Raw genomic sequence first — 22107 nt, 5'->3', positions numbered from 1 at the left:
AACACGAAACACCTTGCGCGAACAAACACTTCATGGTTGTATCTACGTTTATAAAATGTCTTTCTTCACAAGCAATTTTTTCAGCAGAGAAAAAATATATTATAAGCGACATGTATCAAATTATCTCTTATAGATTATAAATAGCTAACAAAACCTATCATTATATTCAATAACTTTGCTAAAGTTGTAACCAATTTTAAGTTAGATATTATGAAAATGGCTGAATTTTTCCATAGCACTTTTTAATATTTTTATATAATTAAAACTTACTCTGTACAATAAGCTATACGTAAAGATTAGTACATGTCAAAATTCTATTTTTCCTATTTTGCATCATTATACATCACTAGTTCCGAAAGTATATACATATAATACGTATGTGTCATTATGTATAACCATTACAGCATTCAATTCTGCCATAAAACAACGTTATAATACTCTTTTATAATTATTTCACAAGCGCATAGTAAAATATTTCAAACAAACATATGATTTTTAAAGTGCATCTTATCTTAATAGAAAATACATAAAACTATATAAAGCTGTATATCTTAAATAAGTTTAACGGACAGTGTCATATTATACTATTAAAAATTGCACGCATCAGCGCGTGTTTTCTACATCAAGATCTTAGCTCGCAAATGATGAAAATCACGAAAAACCGGATCCCTCGATACCTGACAATCCGAAAGGCAAACCATACCGTCGATCTCTCGATCTGTACGAACGAACGAACGAACGAACGAGCACGCATGTACATGGGACCGTGCACGACGGGTAGGACACGTCTCGAATATTTTACCCCGGGAGTTTTTCCTCTTTAATTGATTCAATCGGCGAAAAACACGGCGAGACCGGCTTCAAACCCCTCGGGGGTTTTCGTCCTCTTCCCCTCCGCGTTATCCGCGCTTCCGACAGCCAACCGCTGTAACGAGACGCCAGAACCAACCCCCTTCCGAATAGAAACGCCAACCCCTCTTCGCGGTTAGTCTCTCGCCTGTTCCTTTTCCTCACTTACCCCTCGCCGCGGTTATCCCTTCCCACATTTCGACCCCTTTGTTCTTTCTGCTTATCGTCTCCTTTTCCTCCAATGTTTTCCTTCGCGCGCAAACTTTTCCGTCTTTTCCTTCTTTGCGCAATTAAACGTTTGTTACATTTTCTGGTCTGTGTATTCCATTCTATTCTCGACTTTTTATTTTCACTATAATTATTCTTCTTTCTTTTTATCACTTCTCTGTTTCCAGTCTTTTCATCTTCTGTGCAATATACGCTGTTTTATACAGTTTTTTCTTCGACTTCTCATACGCAAAATTAGCTAACGAATAAAAATTATTATATAAAAAAACATATTAATAAATCAGATAATCTCTCTCGTGAAGTTGTTAATTTATTTTACAATTCTTTCATTTTTGTCGCAATTATTTTTACGTTTAGCATTTTTTGTATCTGTTTTTTTCTTGATGTAATAACGTAGTTCTATATTCGTATTAATTAATACAAAGGATATATTCCTGATTTTTTTGCAGTTTATATACCTGTGCGTTTATAGTTATATTTATTTTTGTTGTAATTATTTTTATATCTAATTGATTTATATACATATGTGTGTGTTTGATATCATATATGTGTGTACATATAATTTATTTTCTTTGGAGCGCTTTCTTCATAAATTCTTTCATCTTAGTTTAACCTCCCCCCCCCCTCCCCCATTACCGAAGTAACATCATTGACTGTGTAACATGATATAATATGGAAACATTTATACACAGTCGTCGAGAGCTGAATTGCCGCCGTTTATGCGAAGCCGGTCCTCTTCGAGGAGAGTACGGGGCGCGTGTCGGGAAATGGGGGAAAGGGGTGGTTGTGTCACGGGATGCTTGTGGGGGAAGTTTCTGCGAATGCGGCAGAAACTCTCGCGGATTTTCCGTTTGTTATTTTAATTAGAGCCTTCGGGGTCTGCTCTTAACGAGTGCTTGGCTCTTGTCTGCGTTTATTGTATCCTTCTGAAATGACAGTTTTGTATCGTATCGTTAGACTTGTGTTGGTGAATCGTGAAAATGCACATTCAGCTTGTTCCTCGTTTATTAATTTATGCCTTTACAAAATAATCGAATGACACTTTATTATGATGTCAATAAGATGTTACAACTATACTCTATCTATAATTGTAATCGTAATTGTAATTTTAATTAATTATAATGTCACATCAATTTTGTAAGTATTTTTTTATTCATTCATTTTTTTTTATTCATCGAGAGAATTATCTCGCTAAATATATTGCTGAACAACAAGAAGAAAGAGTAATAAATTTATACTTTCTTGTGGAACATTTGTTCGTAAGTGCGAGTTTAAAAAAAATGTCCTTTTATTTACCAACAAACATTTTACAATATGTTTTTTTTAATTAAAAATAAAGGAAAACAATGCAAGAAAGTCTTAGATTTCTTGTAATTAAATAACAAATTTCTTTTTTAGAGGAGATAAAGATTTAGTTTTTTTTTGTTAGGTTGGTTGTTTTCTAAAACACCGTTAAAAAGAGTTTCATAATCGTAAAAGTTTTGGTTTTTTACTTGGTTAGGCAGAAAAAGGGATAGAATGTAACTCTTTATTGAGAATATTTTTCCGTTATGTAAAAAACTATAACAAAGAACGACATGGGTACTATTGATCACAATATTTTTCCGAAATTGGGTGGACATGTCGTAAAACTGTAAAAATCCGTTGCTTAAAAACTTGACTTTCAGTTCTTTGTGCGCTGTCCCTGTTGATTCCGATATTTTCTTGTACCGTTTTTTGGTGCTCTTCATAAAGAGATTTTTTTTTATGTTGACTTTATTATCATACGAAAAGAATTAGTGTATCTTTTTATCGAAACTTTGGCATTATAACAAATATTTTATTTTTAAATTAATTTAATTTTTATTTTACTTATTATTTTATTTAAAAAATCATACTTTTGTTAAAAAAGATATGTGGGAGTTTCAAAAGTATAGCAACTATGCAACGAGTTTTTAATATTCGTTCAAAAAGATCGAGGTTAATATTGATACAACAGTGCGAGCAGAATATTTTGAAATTTGATATTTTAATTTGTAAATAGAGAATATATTATTCTCATTACGTGGTATTTGTATCGGCATTACATAATAGAGTTCAGAGAAGCCGCTTTTAATAACCCGGATGCGGATGCTTCTACCTAGCAGTGTCGTATTCGGATCTAAGGTTCGGGCTAACATAATCCACGAGGTAATTCTGCTTTAGATTCTTTAACCTCACCTATACACGATATCATATATCCTATTACTTTTCCTTTACGCTAGAATTTTATTTCAAGAGGAAAGCAGAGAGAGAGAGAGAGAGAGAGAGAGAGAGAGAGAGAGAGAGAGAAATATAAAAAGAAAAGAGTAAGGGCTAAGTGAGGAGATTTATTCCTCGAAAGATATGTATAATATCCTTCGAGAATTACGGCTTGGTCGTTCTTCATTTGTTCTCTACTGGATAATCAAAAAGCCGATCTGTGTAAATATGATACATAAAACAACAATAAAAAGTAGCAGTTTTCAAATTCGATTTGACGTATTCTTGAAAAATAAATTCAGTAATCTTTGAAACTGATAATAAATATCCATCGGATCTCGAGTGTCTCAATTATCGCTAGCTAAGAATAAAAATTTGCTAATCGATTATTAAAAAGACGTCTACTTGATATTATAATTTAAAAAGTACTTAAATAAAATAATTTCATCATAGTGTTTTGAAAGCTCTCGACATCTGTTAGAAACATACTCTAGCTGACATATAGTAACATTTTAGTGCAGCAAAATCATTAACCAATTATACATACGTATATAAAATAAAAAGTGCATTTTGCATATATACCTACATATAATCATTTCCTCAGTAAATCGCGCGCTTTATGTAATGAAATTCGTTTATTATGTAAAAATTAATTTAATCTAGCTATTGAAAATTTAAGAGAGATATGTATATGTACAGCTGTTGATAAACATCCATTAAAAGCCGCCAGCTAGTATATGATTTATAATAATATCTGGGATGATATCGTGAATGCGAAACGAAAGCCACGCAAGAAATCTACTGCTACATTGCTTCGCGATTCCATTCACTGTGCAATATATATACAACCTTAGTAAAAAAATTAAAGGTATATTTCATATACGTTTAATATTCATTCATAAAGAATAGTATATAAGAGAATAGACGTATCATTGGATGAATAAAATTTTAAATCAAGTCACGATTATCAACACATGATAATCTAAGCATCGAAAAGCCATATAGCTCAATCCAGGTATTATCAATATGATCGCAATTTTATCAACGTCCAATAACGAAATTTGTATTACTGATCTTCGATAGAATCAAATGTGACAAATTAAACTCGATCTAATAAAAAAAAGATTGATATTAATTTTTAATAGATATTTGAAATCTAATCAAAATATAATATTTTATCTTTGACTACTATTATTGTAATTTCCATCAACATAATTTGAGTTACATAAAGCACCTAGTAATTAAAAAGTTATACGTTTCTGCAGCATCTCCGTAAAAAAAATCTTTTAGTTTACGGAGTTGGCAAAATTAAAATATAATCAATTCTAACGTATTTTCTCTCGTCTAAAATTAACGTACATCAAGGCTAAAAATATATTTTATATTCTACGCTAAAAGCTTTCTCCAATTAATTTTCTTTTGTTATCATAGAGCATATCTAAAAGTTCAACAAACGTGTTTCCACTTGTGGTGCTTAAAAAAAGGAAAATATAAACTCGATTTCTTTAAGTTTTGAGAAATGCAACGGTGTTATTAGGTATATCTAAATTTATCATCTTTCAAAACTCATTTCGTGCTTTTATACAAGTTATAAATCTTAGTTTATAACTTGTTACTTGTAAACCTAAGTTTTATATCTTAATTACAAGTTGCGTGTACTTTTAGGTACACAGGTCATTGTCCCACCCTCAAATTTCGTGTTGGAAAGAAATCGTCGGAGCGAGTACGGAAGAAATAATAAAGGTAAGACGAGAAGAGATATTAAAAGGTTTAAGCTATTAAAAAAATCAAGCTGTCAAAATGAGAGATGCACTTATTTGTAAAAAAAACTTGAACAACGAAGATTGTATAATAATCGCAAAATATTATGAATAATTAAATTACGCACTCAAAAGTTGAATTTTACATTCTGTACTGTCGTAGGAACTATTAGAAAAAAGAAAATTTTTAAGTAAAATTAAAAAAATTGTAAAAATTTCAAGATATAAATATAGCTACAGACTATTAATAAAAGACAGAATATTAATAAAAAAAGTTGTCAAGTCAATCTTTTAGAATATGTAAAAACAAAGTAACAACGCTCACCAGTACCGCGATGCGCAGCAGCGGAGATTGAATAATAATCTGTAAAAAATACAAATATATATTCTTTATAAAATAACATTTTATGAAATAACAAGTTTTTTTAAGCGAGCCACAATTAAATCGTGCTTACCCACGGTTGCTCCGCCCGTTGCCTGATGCCTCCCCGCGGGCCTCCTCCTCCTCTGTTGTTGTCAATCCATTTTTTTGCACATTCACAACACTCACTCGCGACTCGGATTATGGCACCGTTCGGAGAAAAATATCACGATCGCCCGACACTCTGCACGACACCGGCACTCCCGAAATCAGGCACGCTCGATTTCCGTCTGAAATGACTCACTAATTCACATACGACGCGGAAATCACGATCCGGTCGCGGGACGCGCGCCGAAATTCACGCCATTCGCCACGGCACACCTGTTGACACTAGGACACGTATAATGATTTCTAGAATGATTACCGCGGGCCCCCCTGTTGCAGCGATCTTGTTGCGATACTAATGAGTGCACGAACGAACGTTCATGTACACGAGTGTAAATATACGAGCTACAATTAAGATGAATATCCGAGGGACGCGGTACGCGAAAAGATGCACCTCGTATATTTACATTAGTACACACGAATCCATTCGTGCGCTCATTATAATGTATCGCAATAAGATTAGCGCTATTTCAGGCGGAAAGCGAGCGTGCCTGATTTCGGGAATGCCGCGCGGAACGTCGCGGGCGATCGTGATTATTTTTGTGCATAATCCGTCGTATTGTCGCGATTAATCCGGTCTTTGTCAACCGCGCGGCGTATAATCGCGGGCGTAAACATACATACGTGACGGATCGAGACGCGCGAGATTCCTTCAATGGAATTGATCGACTGGCGACTCCGGCGGGGGGCGGTAATCGTTCTAGGAAGCAAGTACGTGCCCTTATAGTGTCGACAGGTTGTGGCGCCGCGTCGCTCGCGGCGAATGGTGTAAATTTAGGCGCGCGTCCCGCGGACGAGACTGCGATTTCTGCGTCGTTTTTCCGCATCATATGTGAAGTGAGCGTTTCAGGCGGAAAGCGAGCGTACCTGCAATTTCGACGGGAGCGTCGAGCGATCGTGATACTTTTCTGTGTGAATGGTCCGTAATCCGTCGTCTACTAATGTCGCGATTAATCCACGCGCTCTTTATCAATCGCGCGGCGTAAAACGACGACTCGGGACGACGCGTGCCTCGCGAGATTCCTTCGATCGAATTGATTGACCGCGGCGACTCCGGCAAGTCGGAGCGATGCCATGGCTGCGTTTCGATTCCCCGCTGGGTGCACCCGGGTATCATGTTATCCTTGTTTAACATTCAGCGAACAACAGGGATAAAATGATATCTGGATGCATCCAGGTGGAGAGTCTGAACACAGCACAAAATGTACATACATACATAATCTCTTTGAAATGTCCTCATAGGGCATTATCGCCCTCTGTAGGAATGGTTGTAAACTGTATAGCAACATTCACTTTTCTGCTCCGCGGGTATATAATTTGTGGCGCGTGTCCGTACTCCGTGCTCTCTGCACTATACCAGAGAGAGTTTCTGACTATACACTGTAACATAACCTTACTTTTGTTGTCTGTATTAATAATGTTTTAAAAAACTTTTCGTAGTTATATTTGGATTATATAATTTATATATCTCTAAAGTAATAAATAAAAAGAAAGTGTAGTATATAAATAATAAGTTAATTTTAAATTTATGTGTGTTTAATTTTATGTTTTTTCGACTGTTATTTGTGAGCAAAGTTTATTATGAAAATAAAAAACTTGGATGTTTTCTTGAAGCGGCTCAAAGGAGTCAGCAAAATTGCCAATCGTAATGCCACTTGTTTTAACGTAACATCAACTGCCTCATCTTATACTGTTTGTAATGATTATAGTACATCTCGTACACACATTGCACAAGATTTGACTTTCAACAATCATCAGTCGATGTTAAATAATGTTAGTAATGTCACAGTTAAATGTAGTTCAAGAATACAGAATAATTTTTTATGTGTGTCTTATCCTCGAATTATTTCCCATATAATATTGTATAATGGAAAGAAACATGTGAAATGTAAAACTTATCACAGTAGTCAGTATTTTAACAGTGTCAGATATATTTCAAATGTTGGAGTTGATTCTATCGCTGAAGCTCAAGTTCCAACACAGTTTAATGGTGTATTTAAAGTGATATCAGAGAGTGCGCCTGTTAAACTCACACAAGATTCCTTACTGTTGGTGCATGATTATACGGGCTTACCGTGGTGGTCAGTTATTATACTTGCCACTATTATAATGAGAACAACGGTGACATTACCATTATCCTTGTATCAGGTAGATTTTTAAATATTATACCCATAAACGTTATGAGTAAATATTTATGATATATGCTGCTTCTGTTTTATATATACATACAATATGCTCTAAAAGAAGATATAACTAGTATACAACAAACAAAATGATAAGGCTTTCATAGTTATATAAAATAGTTATTTCCTTTCTTGTGAATTATATTTATTCCTTTCAGAGCTTTAAATAAATTAACACCACATGAAAAATTACAATTAGTCTATTTAATATAAAATTATATTAAAAATTGATCATTATTAACTTTTTACATCTTTTTAATTATTGTATATTTTAAATTTTATAATGCAATTTTTAAGTCTTTTAATCATTTTTATTATGATATTTTTAGTTATATATATTTGCAAAATTGGAAAATCTCAAATATGAAATGGATGAGATAGTTAAAGAGATGAAGACAGAGATGAATTTTGGAATACATAAATATAATTGGTCTAAAAAATATGCTACACGTTTGTATAATCACTCTGTAGGTAATATTTAATCTTGTTTATTTTAAGCTACTGAATTAATTAGGGCAATTAAATTTGGTTAGAATATTTAATCTTCAAATATTTGCCATTTTTATTTCAGATGAAAAAACAATGGAATAAATTGATTGTGCGGGAAAATTGCCATCCAGCTAAAGCTAGTCTATTAATACTGGTGCAAGTACCTTTATGGATATCATTATCAATGTCTATTAGAAATTTTTGTTATATGCTACCTAAACAGGATGCTGGTATGTATGACAATAAAAGTAAAATAATGGTTTGAATAAAATAAAATAAGATAATAATTAGTACATATCTAATATATTTGTTTCATCAGGTGCTTATACTACTTATCAGGAATTTTCAACTGATGGATTTCTTTGGATATCTAATTTAACTATACCAGACTCGTTTGTACTTCCCATAGCAATGGGATTATTTAATTTAGCCATTATAGAAGTAAGTTTTTAATATAACTTCTGATTTAATATAATTAATATCTGATAAATATTATAGACAAATCTGAAAAATTAATTATATTCTGGTTCTTTATATCAATCTAATTTTATAATCCTACAGATAACTTGTATGAGTAGGGTAAAAGAATTGACAAAATGGCAGAGATATTTGACCATTTTCATGAGAATTGTTACAATTGGAATGGTCCCTATTGCTATGTCTGTACCATCAGTGAGTTTCAAGAAATCTTGTTATAAAGTGAATAGTAATTATATGCATAAGATATAATCTGATATATATATTTTTGCAGTGTTTGAGCTTGTACTGGGCAACTAGCAGTGCATTTGGTCTTTTCCAAAATCTAATTTTATTATCTCCAAACTTACGTCGTTTCGTAAAAGTGCCTATAACTACATCTGAATCACCACATCCATATTTGGTATTGCGTAATAGGATAGCGGCTAGATGTCATTTTGAAAGCAAAGTGGAAAATCCACCGAAAATATGAAAAATATGTATTTTATGAGCTAGTCACTTGTACAAATATTTTGCGCGCGCGAAATAATTTTTAAGAAAATATTAAATAATATGTACAAAGAATTTTAAAATAATAATATATAATTCTTTTTCTTCTACGACATAACAGACCTAAAAAGAAGTCCTTGACCTGATGAAGAATTCGCCTCCAACCCTCACGGCCCCTGGATTTAATCCTCCAATCCTTTATTCTTAGTAATTTTATGTCCTCCAGTATCGAGCACTACCAGCCGCGATTTCTTGGTCTGCCCCTAGGTCTATCGTTGTGTGTATCACCAAACAACGCCCTCCTACATGAGTTCTGCTCCTTCACTCAATAATATATAAGTATGTATATAAAATAAAATATTGCATAAATAATAATCGACAGTTTTTTTAAAACGTTTTTAATTAACAATTGTAAACTTTTGTGTATAGTATTCATAAATAAAAAAAAAAGTTCTTTTATATACTTAGTAATTTGAAAGAAATGTTTATGAATATATTTTTATAAATAAATTTTGGAAATGAAAAGTAACTTCATAAAATAACAGAATATAATAAGGACGTTATCGTTACATGCGTTATCATTTCATTAGTGAAGAAATAATTTGCTATAACACCAAAAATTTGCAACAAAGTTATACTTTTATCAAACGATATGCATAAATTAAGACACAGACAGCACGTTTTTATCTACAAATAGAAGCCGCATACAATAGTGGATAGACGAAAACTACAAAACTGAAAAAAAGTAATATAACTAAAGTTTTTCTAAAATATCTTTCTAAAATGTTTTCTAAAACAATCGAAATTTTCTTTATATTTTTTAATTATTATGTGAAAATAAGTATTACGTTTTATGTTTTATTAATTTTAATTGCTCGTAACAATTCTATAAAAAATACTGAAAAATACGCGTTTTTATTGATAACGTAACGTAGCTCGTAGAATTTTATTGCGACAGCAGGTACATTTTTCTCTTTTAAATATTGCCGTTGATGTACTTGTGAAATGTCGACTCATATCACCTTTACCCTTTGCATGAACTAAAGATAACGAAAATACAAGAAACGCAATAGCAAAAACACATTTGATAACATAATATTTCCTTAATCGTATCTGTCGAAGATTTTGTATATAAAGTCGATTTCTTGATGAAGGAATGCAATTGAGTTAAATCAAACGACGATTAAAAGACGATCTTTAAGATGAAGTCTTACGCAGTTTTGTTATGCTTGATGCTGTGTACAGCACCGTTTGTAATGACACAATCTCAAGTAAGTACTATATGTAAACAGTTTACATATTAAAAGATTAATGTGAGCGTTAATGAAGGTCATATGAATAAGAGCAGGGCTGCACATACTCTTATTGTTAGAAATATTTGATTTAAACTAGCTGTCTACTTTTACATTTCTATTTGTATTTGCTTGAATCTTTTGATATTACGGAATAATACTTGCTCATATTTCCACGTATACTGTCAAGTACATCACTATACTTTTACATGTCTCTTTTTGTCTCTTTTAATCTCTTAATACATGAAACAATACTTTTCAATAATTTTAATTAATAAATAATATGTAATTATGGATAAAATTGTTATATACGATTCGTAATGTACTTTATGGATTTTATACAGTACAAAATAGCAGATTATACCTACAATATAGATTATAAAATAAGTAAAAATAAATATGTATATAGTTAAAGCTGTATTTATGCTGTTGGTAAAACATTTGCCAAACATTTAGATAATAGGTATTTTTTTTATATTTATATTTTTATGTACCCTCATAGCTTTCAGTGCTTTCTAGATTTGTTTTTAATAGAAAAAAAATGCTTCTTTTTTTTATTCACTTTGACCAGCTATTCTCTCTTCTTTATGAAAATGGTTGAAATTGGATGATTTATTCATTTACAGGCACATGTAATACCTTATCCGGGTGATTGCAGCAAGTATCAACAATGTGACGCAAGTGGTTGCTTTGTGTTAAGTTGTGGAATAGGAACCGAATTTAATCCGGCTATAAGTACTTGTGACTATCCTCTGAGGGACCGTAGAGGATGTGGCAATCGTGGATGAGAATTTTAGTTTACAAAAAAGTTATTGAAAAGATGCATTATTTCGAAATATTTCATTCCTGTTTGAACGAATTTAACGGATACTTGTCACATTTTGTGTAAATAAAACTATGTAACATTAATTTAAATTAAGTTTATTCTATTTATTGAAACTCTATCTCATTATAAGTATAATGAGCAATTCTACTGCTACTAATTAAATAAAATAAGATTTAGAAATAACATAATTAAAAATTAAAAAATTATTGAGTTATTGCGAATTATTTTCGCATGTAAATTGACAATGCATGCGTCGACAAACTGCAAACATATAATTGCGTGATCATCGAGAGTGGTACGGTAAACTATCATCGTTGTTTATAATAGCAAATATACCGTCGATACAACGAGAAATAGTGATAATAGGAACGATCAAACGAGATCTGACGCACGGACGCGAAAAGAATATTATAGCGCGAACGCGACCTTCATTTATGTATTTCAAATAGATAACCGATTTTTTACAACTTCAGATAAACTCGTTATCAGCAAAATATACATGGAGAAGAACACAGTTTCCGCAGTGATAATTGACATGCACTGAAGAAACTTTCGTTAAACTGCGATCTACATAAATATCACAATTTTTCGATCATGTCTTACAATTGTGCCTGAATAGCTTTTCAGAATCACATAAGAATATCGTTCCGTTTAGTAATTTTGTTGCTTCTATACTATACTATTGCCACTTTATTGCTGCAACCAGGAGACTAAAAGTTGTGAGTGAATATAAGTTAATTAAAATGTTTTTGTACATGTATATTATATGTATGTTATATAGAACGTAGAAACATTGATATACTAGTTTTAAAAAATTCATATTTTTCTCATGAAATTGTTTTACAATTTAATTTATTAAACTGTTGGTTTTCATTATTGTCTTATACAGCGGTAATTTAAAAAAAATATCACAGAAAAGTTTTAAGTTGATTTTATTAACTAATTATAGCTTTGTTTAATTCTTTAATTTTATTACAGTTGAAGAAACAGGTAAAAATAATTCATTGTCAGTTAAATTAATAATAAGATTGAGTTGACTAGATTCGTCATAAATTCTTTCGAGAAGGTTGCCTTGGAGACACATGGCACTCTTTATTGTACGCGACTTGGAGAGAGTTCTGTAGTATGCTGCTGGTGATGAGGGACCATCCCAATCCAGATCAAAATAGGCTATGATGGAATTTTTTAGTGGATAAGTGATGTAGTTGGCATCTCTTGTCGGGAAGATATAATCATGTAATAATTAATTCTTCGGAATTCTCCTCTTATGAGAGATAAGACTGGTTTATGCGCAGACCGTATACCGTGCGTTAATTTTTACTGAAACTGGTAAAGTTCAACACTAGGATTTTAATGCTTTTGTTCAGCAAGTTATTATGAACGACAGCAATAAAATCCTAGTGTTGAACTTTACTGGTTCCGGCAGAAGTTAACGGTTATGGCCTACATAAATTATGCGTCTAAGAAAAAAAAAAGATTTATCGTGAAAGTTTATAGAGTGCCAGTCCCGAAAATATATTATATCAACGTTTGTTTTTACTTGTAGCTAAAGATGTATATTACAGAGCAATGTGATGATTGAAAATATGTTCCATCGATTAATATAGAAGACTAATATAAACTCTTTATTTTCTTCCAGTATAAACAGTAAAAGAAAGTAATAAATAATTTAATAAACCAAGAATAAAAAAAGATGTAACTCTTTGTTAAAAAAAACTGTTTAAAAATTAATGTAGTTGTTATATTTTATGCATCATAATTATTATTTTGTAAATTTTTGTATAATGTTTTTTGCGTAGGACAACAAGTCGAAGACAGTATTGCCATACCCGGAGGATTACAGGATGTATATAATGTGCAGCGACTCTAGACTGAATCTACAATGTGTTCTTTGCATCTTGTTTCTTGCTTTTTACCACACTTGCCTTTTTGCCTCTTATATCGGCCAATCCTTTATTTTCGCCCGGGATAATTAAATGTTGATGAACTTAATTCGAAAGAGACAGCTGAAACACACGACAAGAAACGCGATTGTCGATAAAATGGTCAAAGAGCAGAAAAAGAAGGTAAAAAGCAAAAAGCAGGAAGCAAAGAGCACATTGTAGATCCAGCCTGTGCAAATTGGAGACGTGCAATCCCACTTATGTTTTCGATCCAATTATCCACACTTGCATTCACCGACGCAGATCCGATAACTGCGGCAATTTCAAACTCTTATGGAAACTGTAGATTGTGTTAAAATAATATATATATATATATATATATATATATATATATTTATATATATATATATTGTAAATTAATCTCTTCTAATTTCGTATGACGAAATTCCAAAAAGCTCAATAAAATTCCGCATGAAATAGCATCCTTGTACATATGTCATTCCATATAGATAGTATGCTATTCGCGCGTGTTATCTATATGTCTCTCGCGTCGGTCTCTTTATAAGGCTAGCTTGTAATAATTATCAACAAGCAGAAGTTTACTCACACACCGTCAATTGGCAAATAGTTCTGTTTGCAGTCGTTCGTTTATTGTGTCGACTCTCATGTTGCCGGTGTCCTTTTTTTCTATTCTATTCCTCTGTGCGTACGCATCAGCATACATTTCAAGCTGAGATCTCTCCTTCTCTTTCCGTTTTATTATCTTTTGTTGATCTTTGACCTCTTTAACTGATAACTCTTTGATTTCTATGAATCAGAGTACTTGTTTCCTCGCGAGTTTATCAATATCTGCTTCTTAAAGCGGCTCTGCTTAACATTTAAACTCGGTGTTACGATTTTAGAAAGAGCTGAAGATCAGTATAGTACGATGTTCGGTGTGTCGTGGATGTATCGAAAATGACGCCGTGTTTTAGTTATTTCTTCATTGTTCTTTGCCTCATTTATATTGCTGTTTTTTCTTCCGCGGTATGTGGTGAGATTGTTTGCTTGCAAGTGACTTTTAGTGATATACGCAATCATTTTTATTTTATTTTATACAAGAGAGACACTCATGTGTTTAAAATTATAATTTAAATGTGAACTCTGGATTGATTTAATTGTAAAATTGAAATAAAAAGAATATGATAAATTGGGCGTCACCAACAAATATTAATATTTCATTACATATATAATAATATGTCCAGAAATACGAATTTTTAATAAGAAATTTTTAATCTTATTTTTTCCAAAATTGATAGAGCGAGAAAGCCTATTTTTACTTCTAAATTGATAGTTTAATGAAAACAAAGATATGCTTTATATTTTTATCAATGCAATAATAATATGATACATAGTAGTTATATAGTAAATAGTGTGATATTTGAGAGATCAAAACTTGAATGAATTGGATTATAAAACACTTTATTTACGTCGATCAATCGCAATGTTATGTAATGACATATGTCTGAAACGTAATGTAAACGTAAATTTACTACCAGATGTGACAATCAGTCTGCAGAAACATACAATAAGACATAAAATAAAAACTGAAAATGTATGTTTTTAAATCTTTAAAATCTGTTTCATTAATTTTTATTAAAATATTATAATTAATTACATTGCTAGAACTTTCAAAAATTATTAGTTAAGTCTCTTCATATCGTAAAATATACATAATATAATTTAAAAAAAATATATATAAATAATTATATTTTCGTACGTATTGATATAAACAAAGATAATGCGAAAGTAAAGTGTGATATTTAAATTAAATGCGGCTAATTTTTATCGATTGTCAAAATTGATGTTTTTTTATCGATTTTTATTATCACCCAGATTTATGATCCAAGATTGACAACTACGAAACCGCCAGAGCGTCGAGAATTAATACTTCCTTGGCATTCAACTGAAAGAGAATTTCGTGTTCAAACAACATCTCCTTCTCCAAAATGGTATCAATCACGGAACAATATTACTACAAAATCTGACACGAAGAATTGGAGCCCTTGGCGAAAGGCTTCGGGCAGCGAAATTGAACAAAGAACGCAAATTGACATTCCTGAACAAGTCTCTGAACAAATTTCTGAAGAAGTTTCAAAACAACAGCGCAATTTCAAATTTGACAAGTCGGAACAACAAGAAAGCCTGAGATTTCCTTTTGAATACGGAGATTTGACAGAGATTGAAAGAAATTACGGACATTTTAAGGATGATCAATCAAAATATGAAAATCGCATTCGACCTCAAAACGAGATTGATTTTGAGCATAAGTCATTGAGAAATGACGAGAACAAAAAAACGCACGCAGAATTTGAAAATGAGTATTTGTATGAGGGCGTTGCTACTGATAGCATGGTAATTTTGTTTTTACGTCTAAACAACATGCATTATAATATCATTGCTTATATTCCATATTACGCAAGATAATCATTTTATTTAAAATATCTTTACTGATTATGAAATATAAGATAAATTTATATACATATTTTTTCTTCAAATAACATACAAATTGTAAAAATATATAATAAATTTTGATATAAATTTCGCTTTAAATTGAAATAAAAATTTATACTAAATTCTGGATGAAGATTTTTAAACAACAAATTTTAGGTTTATTTTAATCTTTATTTTATAACATTGTTTGATGCTTGCACTGTAATAATATTGGTTTTATCTTTTTATATACAGAAACCACGAAAAGAAAATTTACTCCTTTCACGAAAATCACAACACAAAGTAGCTCGATATAATTCTCGATTGGGTGTTCAGTGTCCTGATGACAATTCCACAGGGCAATTTATTTATCCTCCAGATTGCAAATTTTTCGTTAATTGTTGGAAGGGTCGTGCACTTGTTCAACCATGCGCTCCAGGTACTCACTTTAATCCTCACACTCTGGAATGCGATTTTCCGCACAAAGTGAAATGCTACGAGGATGAATCTGAATATTTCAGAGAGTCAGATTCTGAATCCCAAATTAATCGAGAATCACAAAAGTTGCAAGTACGTTTTTTGACAATGTATTATTATTATAAATTATAAATCAAAATTTATTTCGTTTTTTCACATTTATTGACTTTGATGATATTGCGTTTGATTTAAATAATGTATTCTTTTTTTTGGATATTTTGTTTACTGATATATTCACTACTTTATTGATTTACTTGGTATTTGACAGGAACCAAAATGTCCACCTTATTTAATCGGTTTATTGCCGCATCATGGAGATTGTACGAAATTTATACAATGCGCGTATGGTGCAACTTATATTATGAATTGTGGTCCTGGAACAGTTTTCAATCCCGCTATTGGTGTATGTGATTGGCCGCATAATGTAAAGGGTTGTGAAGGTAGCTGCAATAAATAATTACTTATATTGGAAGAAATAATTCGTTTTATCGTAAAAATAATAAAAAGTTATTATTTATATCTCTGTTATGTTATACAGATATATTTAAATTTGACCAAAAAATGCCACTTACACCTCCACATTTAAATTCTGGACATGATAATGCAAAATATATCAAAGTAAAAAAAATCACATGTCCTACCGATTTTACTGGATTATTGGCTCATCCAGAGACGTGTAAAAAGTTTCTTCAATGTGCAAACGGTGTTACTTATGTGATGGACTGTGGTCCTGGAACAGCTTTTAATCCTGTTACATTAGTTTGTGATTGGCCATATAACGTACCCAGCTGTAAAACAGGTAAATTAATTATAACAAATAATGCAAACTGTTAATTTTAGCAATTTAGTATATTTCTCAAAATAACTTGCAATTATATTTATCTCGAGAAAAACTAATAATAAATATGATGCATGTATTTGCAAAGCCTATTTTAACAAATTCTATATTTTATATTATCTGTAGAATCTAATCTAACAATCACAATACAGTTTGATCCAAATAATTATTAACACATTCAATTCCGTATCGTGTCAATTTTTAATGGCTTGTTCAACATGCCGCGTTAATCACCGGTGATCTACAGTTATTTTAATATTATTTTTGTTTGTATTTATTATATTTGTTAAATAAAAAGTATTTTATAAACTGTTTATAAGCTACAATAATATTTATTTATATAAGCTACAATAATTATTATTATTATAATGAAGAAGACTTATTGTACTAATATTTTGTACCTATATCATAATTATATAACATAGCATTCAAGCATGATATAAGAAATTATTTTATAATTGCGTTTCCTTTTATAGCCAAATATCAAATAACCTGATTAAAAAGTCTAGTGTCACCGATGAAATGTCATGTGGCTTGAAATATATTAATCAAATAATCATAAATTGTTTTTAACGGAATCTATTATTAATTACAACTTTTGGATTACAGATAAATTTAATGATAAGGTACACAGGACAGAAGATACTACTTGGATCCCATTTGCTGGAATTCGAGGTACCACATCACGATCAAATCCAAGCTACAATCACACTTCTAACTCCCGTAGCCATCCTTTTCAATCGGAATATAACACGACAATATATCCAACATTTAGACCAACCTGGAGGCCATTTACTACATCTTCAAGCTCATTTTGGATATCAAAGTGGACAACTCCAAGGACATCTTATGATCGTTCTGAGCATACTGTTAATTATCATGACGGTCATGGTCATGCACATAGAGAAAGCCGATATCAAGATTTTGGACAGTATCATCCCGAATGGAAACCAAGTAATGGAAATTTGAGACAATCCTCTTATCACAATCACGAGTTTCAAGATCATTCAGATGGGCAATGGACGAAAAATCCTAAAATTGATCAAAATCCACAACGAGTTTATCATTCCGATCATCCAGAAGGATCGTCACACGAAAATAGAAATCAAGATTATCGTTATAATCACAGACATTATCCTCCCGGTTATCATTATCATCATCATCACCATCATTATCATAATTATGGACCTACATCAAATCCACCAATAAATCCGAGTTGGAACTCAGGTAGTCCTACTTCTACTATTGACGATCGAAGGTACAATCCAGGATACCAAGGATATACTCCAAACGCAGATAATAGTCATTGGTATTCTGATCATTATCCTGATTCCGATTACGGTCATCATGATTCTGAACAAGCTACGCCGAGCAAAACAGATCAAGAGAAAAGACGATTTCAACCATATTTTCCTTTTGAAGGATACAATAAAGATAATAGTCAGTTTCATAATGAGCATAACGAAACAAAGCTTTTTGCTGACGATGATTTGTCAGCTAGTCAAAGGACCGATCATGATTTGCTGCCGAATAGGCAAGACTATAACAGAACGAATCCAGAATTTTATCGTCCTAATTTCAATCATACTTTTCCACTCGCTGAAAATTGGAATCAGAATAAATCGCGACAAGATAGATTATCTCCTCCTTGGATAGGACAAAAAAATATAACTTGGAACCAGCTTAACGGATCATCTAGTTTTAAACCAAGTACGTGGCATGACCAACAAAAACAAGATGTACAAACGGAAATTCAGACACATTCGTGGGATCAAGGTACGTAAAAATTAATACTGAATTTATCTTTGCTTATTATATTTTTATTAGATTAATTTTATTTCAGATTTAATTAAATAACTTTTTATTATTTATTTATCATTAATATTTTGAATAAGATTAAAAAGTGTTATAGTTAATACACAATAAGTTAATAATACTCAATAATTTAGAACAATGTGCTGTTGCAAAATTTATTGGCAATTATTTGCACGCTGCATGAATTAACTTTGTGACTGCATATACAAGACTTATGTCAGCATGATATCATTAAAACAATACGAGTATGCAAATGGATCATAGTGCTTCTTAATACTTATCACGCATAAAATATAATGATGCATGGAGATTATATTACACGTTAATGCATTTCATGAATTAATAGTGAAAAATAAGAAATATACACAGCAAGATAAGTAAATAAATATATTATATATTTAAAATGAAGCATTTACGATCGATATTGTGGCTCAATTACATATATAATGATAATTAAATTTAATTACATGTATAAATAAAAGTGCGAAATATGTTTGCGTATTCATAGTTTATTTATTAATTAAAAAGAGTATTAACGTAAAACTTATTGTATAACTATACATATAGATATACATATAAATGAGAAAGTTTAATGTTTCATATAGGCATGGCTAGTCAAGATGATAAATTACGACAACAATTTGGAAATAATATACATCAGCAAAGCACAATTAATAAAGAGACGGATGCAAAAATGGCACAGTGGGCATCAAGAACAAATGTTTTGTTAAATTCAAAGAATAAAGTAAACTTAGGTTTGTAGGCGGATTTATTTTATTTACTTGATTTACAGTAAATACACATCAAATACAAATTTATATATAATTGGCACATACAAGCTATTACTCAAATAGTTATACACTTTTCTTATTACATTTTATAAAAATCATGCTTCACAACGCTCTGTAATTTATTGCAGAATCTACGAATGCAACTCAATATCCTAGAACAAACTTTTATCCAAATGGAATATATACCGATGTAAATGGCATAAAAGGTCATTACATTACGAAAGAAATGGAGAATAATCAAGAGCACTCAAAAATCCACCAATCACATAGTACTAAAAAATCTATCAATCAAAAATCTATCAATAACATTTTTAATAGTATATCTAAATTAATTATTATACGTTATCGTATATTTTATTTGATTGTTATAATAGACATTACTTTTATAAGGCTTAATGTTCATTTATATTACTTGCTGATTTTCCTTTTAACGCTCAAATATTTAAAATTTATTATTATTATATTTTTAATACTTAATTTAAGTTTCAAAATTTTATAAATATAAAATTTAATCAACAGCTACAATTGTAAATTTTACAATTTATACTCAAACGTTTGGTAAAAACTTTCTTTTTTAACAGATACTGAAAATAATTATACACCGTTTACGACAACGCTGCAGATGACAACGACAACAGAAAAAATTTCAAATAAACAATTCGAATGGTCAAGAAGAGGACGGGATTTTGAAAGTGCAAAAGAAAAAGAGTTGCAAAACTCTGGTAACATGAGCGATTTTAATTTATCTAGTGACTCAAATGATCGTTGTAGGATAGCAATATGACAATAAGTAATGTAGATTTAAAATCTCTAAATATTATAGAACCCGAAATAAATGATTACGATGTTGATGTGTTGGATGATAAAAATGTTTGGAAGCCTAGGCTGGTTTTTGAAAATAAGACTAAAACAACGACGGCTTCGTCGGTCATTATGAGAATCGGTCCAAAAAATACTGATCTCGAACTTTTTAATATTGAAACAGCTCCATTTCAAGAAAGTAAGTTAATGATTTAATTTGATGCAAATTTATGTGTTTTTATTTGTACAATGAGTATTCGAACGCGTGTGTGAAAAATAAATTCTGGTAAGTTATTTTTAAATTGCTTTTTTGCATGGCTTTCTTTGTAATTGCTTTCTTGTATATTGTTATGTCAAAATTATGCAATAATCATGCAATAATAAAATAAATTTGCAATAATCATACAATAATGAAATAAATTTAAATAAACTTGATTTTATTCTTTTGCATGCATTTTTTTGCTCATGCTTTTGCATGACTTTAATTAACTTTGCATGGAAACATTAATATATAAAAATATATTTGTGTAAATATAATATACGTCAAATATGTCAAATATATATACACATATGATACCAACAATACAACTTATTATCTCATATTATTAAAACAAGTGATAAGTAAACAAAATATATAAATAAAGAATTTATTTAATATTATTATAGAAGAACCTCCATTCCCAGTTTATTACGTGCAGCCAGTGCATCCATTAACTCATTCAAAAAAGTCCGTTCGACCGACGCCTATATCTGGTCAGGTGAGAGCATTTACATAAAGATAAATTGAAAAAAAATTTAATTATAATAAAAAATTACATTTTATTTAACATATTAGACTATTCGATTGAGAGGCGGTTCTGAGCCTAATAATGGTTATGTTGAGGTACAAGGTATATTGCCTGGTTGGGGCATTGTATGCGATTCCAGAAATAGTTGGACTTTAAAAGAAGCTCATATTTTATGTAGACAACTTGGGTATATCAGGTATATAAAATAAAAAATTATTATATTTTAAAAATTGTGTTGGAATTTCTTTTTGTAAATTTGTATCTATTATATTATACATTAGATATACGTGTACATATTAGATATCTGCAATATCATTAAATAACTATAAAGATAATTTACGATATCTTTATATATATTTTTAACTTTTAATGGAATTCTTATTTAGATACAATAATATTACATATACTGGTCCAAAAAATTAGGGGATTACTTTTTCTCAATAAATATATGTTGTATTTCAACGTTTTTGTTAATTATAAATTATTATTACTTTGAATAATAATTAAATAATAGACAATGGAAAACGTGACATTGTATAAACTATTTTGTTCATAGAGGCGCAGAAATGGCTTGGCAAGGCCGAAACAATGGCAGTGGTGTGCCAACTTGGATCGCTGCAAATACTATAACATGTCACGGCAATGAAACCAGATTTCAATCGTGCAAGTAAGAGCTGTCAGACAGAGATTTATGAATATTAAATTCTTTTTTTTATTAAACTAGTACATAACAGGCGACGGCCATTTTTAAATAAAATCACGATTTCATAAAAAATAGCCACAAAAATCATCTTTAAGATGAGCCCAGAACGAAGTCTATATCTTTACTTTTCTGGAAGATATGAATTTTTAAACATTGGGGAAAAGAGGCTTCAATCGCCGAGATCGGAAGAGCACACGTCT

At 30.9% G+C, this 22107-nt stretch overlaps 3 protein-coding genes across 4 annotated transcripts in view; all 3 read left to right on the top strand.

The window, feature by feature from the left end:
* The first annotated feature begins 7069 nt into the window (after positions 1 to 7069).
* On the top strand, positions 7070 to 9596 carry LOC105451993 (mitochondrial inner membrane protein COX18). Of its 2 annotated transcripts, XM_011692750.1 has the most exons (6): positions 7071 to 7731; positions 8096 to 8233; positions 8338 to 8485; positions 8575 to 8696; positions 8817 to 8927; positions 9007 to 9596. In XM_011692750.1, the coding sequence occupies exons 1-6, from the start codon at positions 7165 to 7167 to the stop codon at positions 9202 to 9204; spliced, it is 1284 nt and encodes a 427-aa protein (XP_011691052.1). In that variant the 5' UTR covers positions 7071 to 7164; the 3' UTR covers positions 9205 to 9596. The 2 variants fall into 2 exon arrangements, with proteins under 2 accessions (XP_011691054.1, XP_011691052.1); XM_011692752.1 differs by lacking the exon at positions 8096 to 8233 and having other exon boundaries at positions 7070 to 7731; positions 9007 to 9560.
* A 753-nt stretch (positions 9597 to 10349) lies between these two features.
* On the top strand, positions 10350 to 11428 carry LOC105451992. Its single transcript, XM_011692749.1, has 2 exons — positions 10350 to 10492; positions 11140 to 11428. Exons 1-2 carry the CDS (start codon positions 10424 to 10426, stop codon positions 11299 to 11301), a joined length of 231 nt encoding a protein of 76 aa, XP_011691051.1. The 5' UTR covers positions 10350 to 10423; the 3' UTR covers positions 11302 to 11428.
* Positions 11429 to 13997: 2569 nt separating this feature from the next.
* Positions 13998 to 22107, top strand: part of LOC105452012 — a 15132-nt gene continuing 7022 nt past the window's right edge. The window contains exons 1-13 of the mRNA XM_011692776.1: positions 13998 to 14248; positions 15098 to 15616; positions 15950 to 16264; positions 16440 to 16611; positions 16710 to 16970; positions 17619 to 18785; positions 19430 to 19579; positions 19744 to 19884; positions 20197 to 20337; positions 20415 to 20615; positions 21083 to 21174; positions 21252 to 21400; positions 21761 to 21871. Coding sequence (XP_011691078.1) covers positions 14180 to 14248; positions 15098 to 15616; positions 15950 to 16264; positions 16440 to 16611; positions 16710 to 16970; positions 17619 to 18785; positions 19430 to 19579; positions 19744 to 19884; positions 20197 to 20337; positions 20415 to 20615; positions 21083 to 21174; positions 21252 to 21400; positions 21761 to 21871 — 3488 coding nt within the window. The 5' untranslated portion in view covers positions 13998 to 14179. The remainder of the gene's footprint in view (positions 14249 to 15097; positions 15617 to 15949; positions 16265 to 16439; positions 16612 to 16709; positions 16971 to 17618; positions 18786 to 19429; positions 19580 to 19743; positions 19885 to 20196; positions 20338 to 20414; positions 20616 to 21082; positions 21175 to 21251; positions 21401 to 21760; positions 21872 to 22107) is intronic.

This window comes from Wasmannia auropunctata, unplaced genomic scaffold, assembly GCF_000956235.1.
Source record: "Wasmannia auropunctata unplaced genomic scaffold, wasmannia.A_1.0 LD336039.1, whole genome shotgun sequence".
NCBI lineage: Eukaryota > Metazoa > Arthropoda > Insecta > Hymenoptera > Formicidae > Wasmannia > Wasmannia auropunctata.
This window is presented reverse-complemented; position numbering and strand designations above follow the sequence as displayed.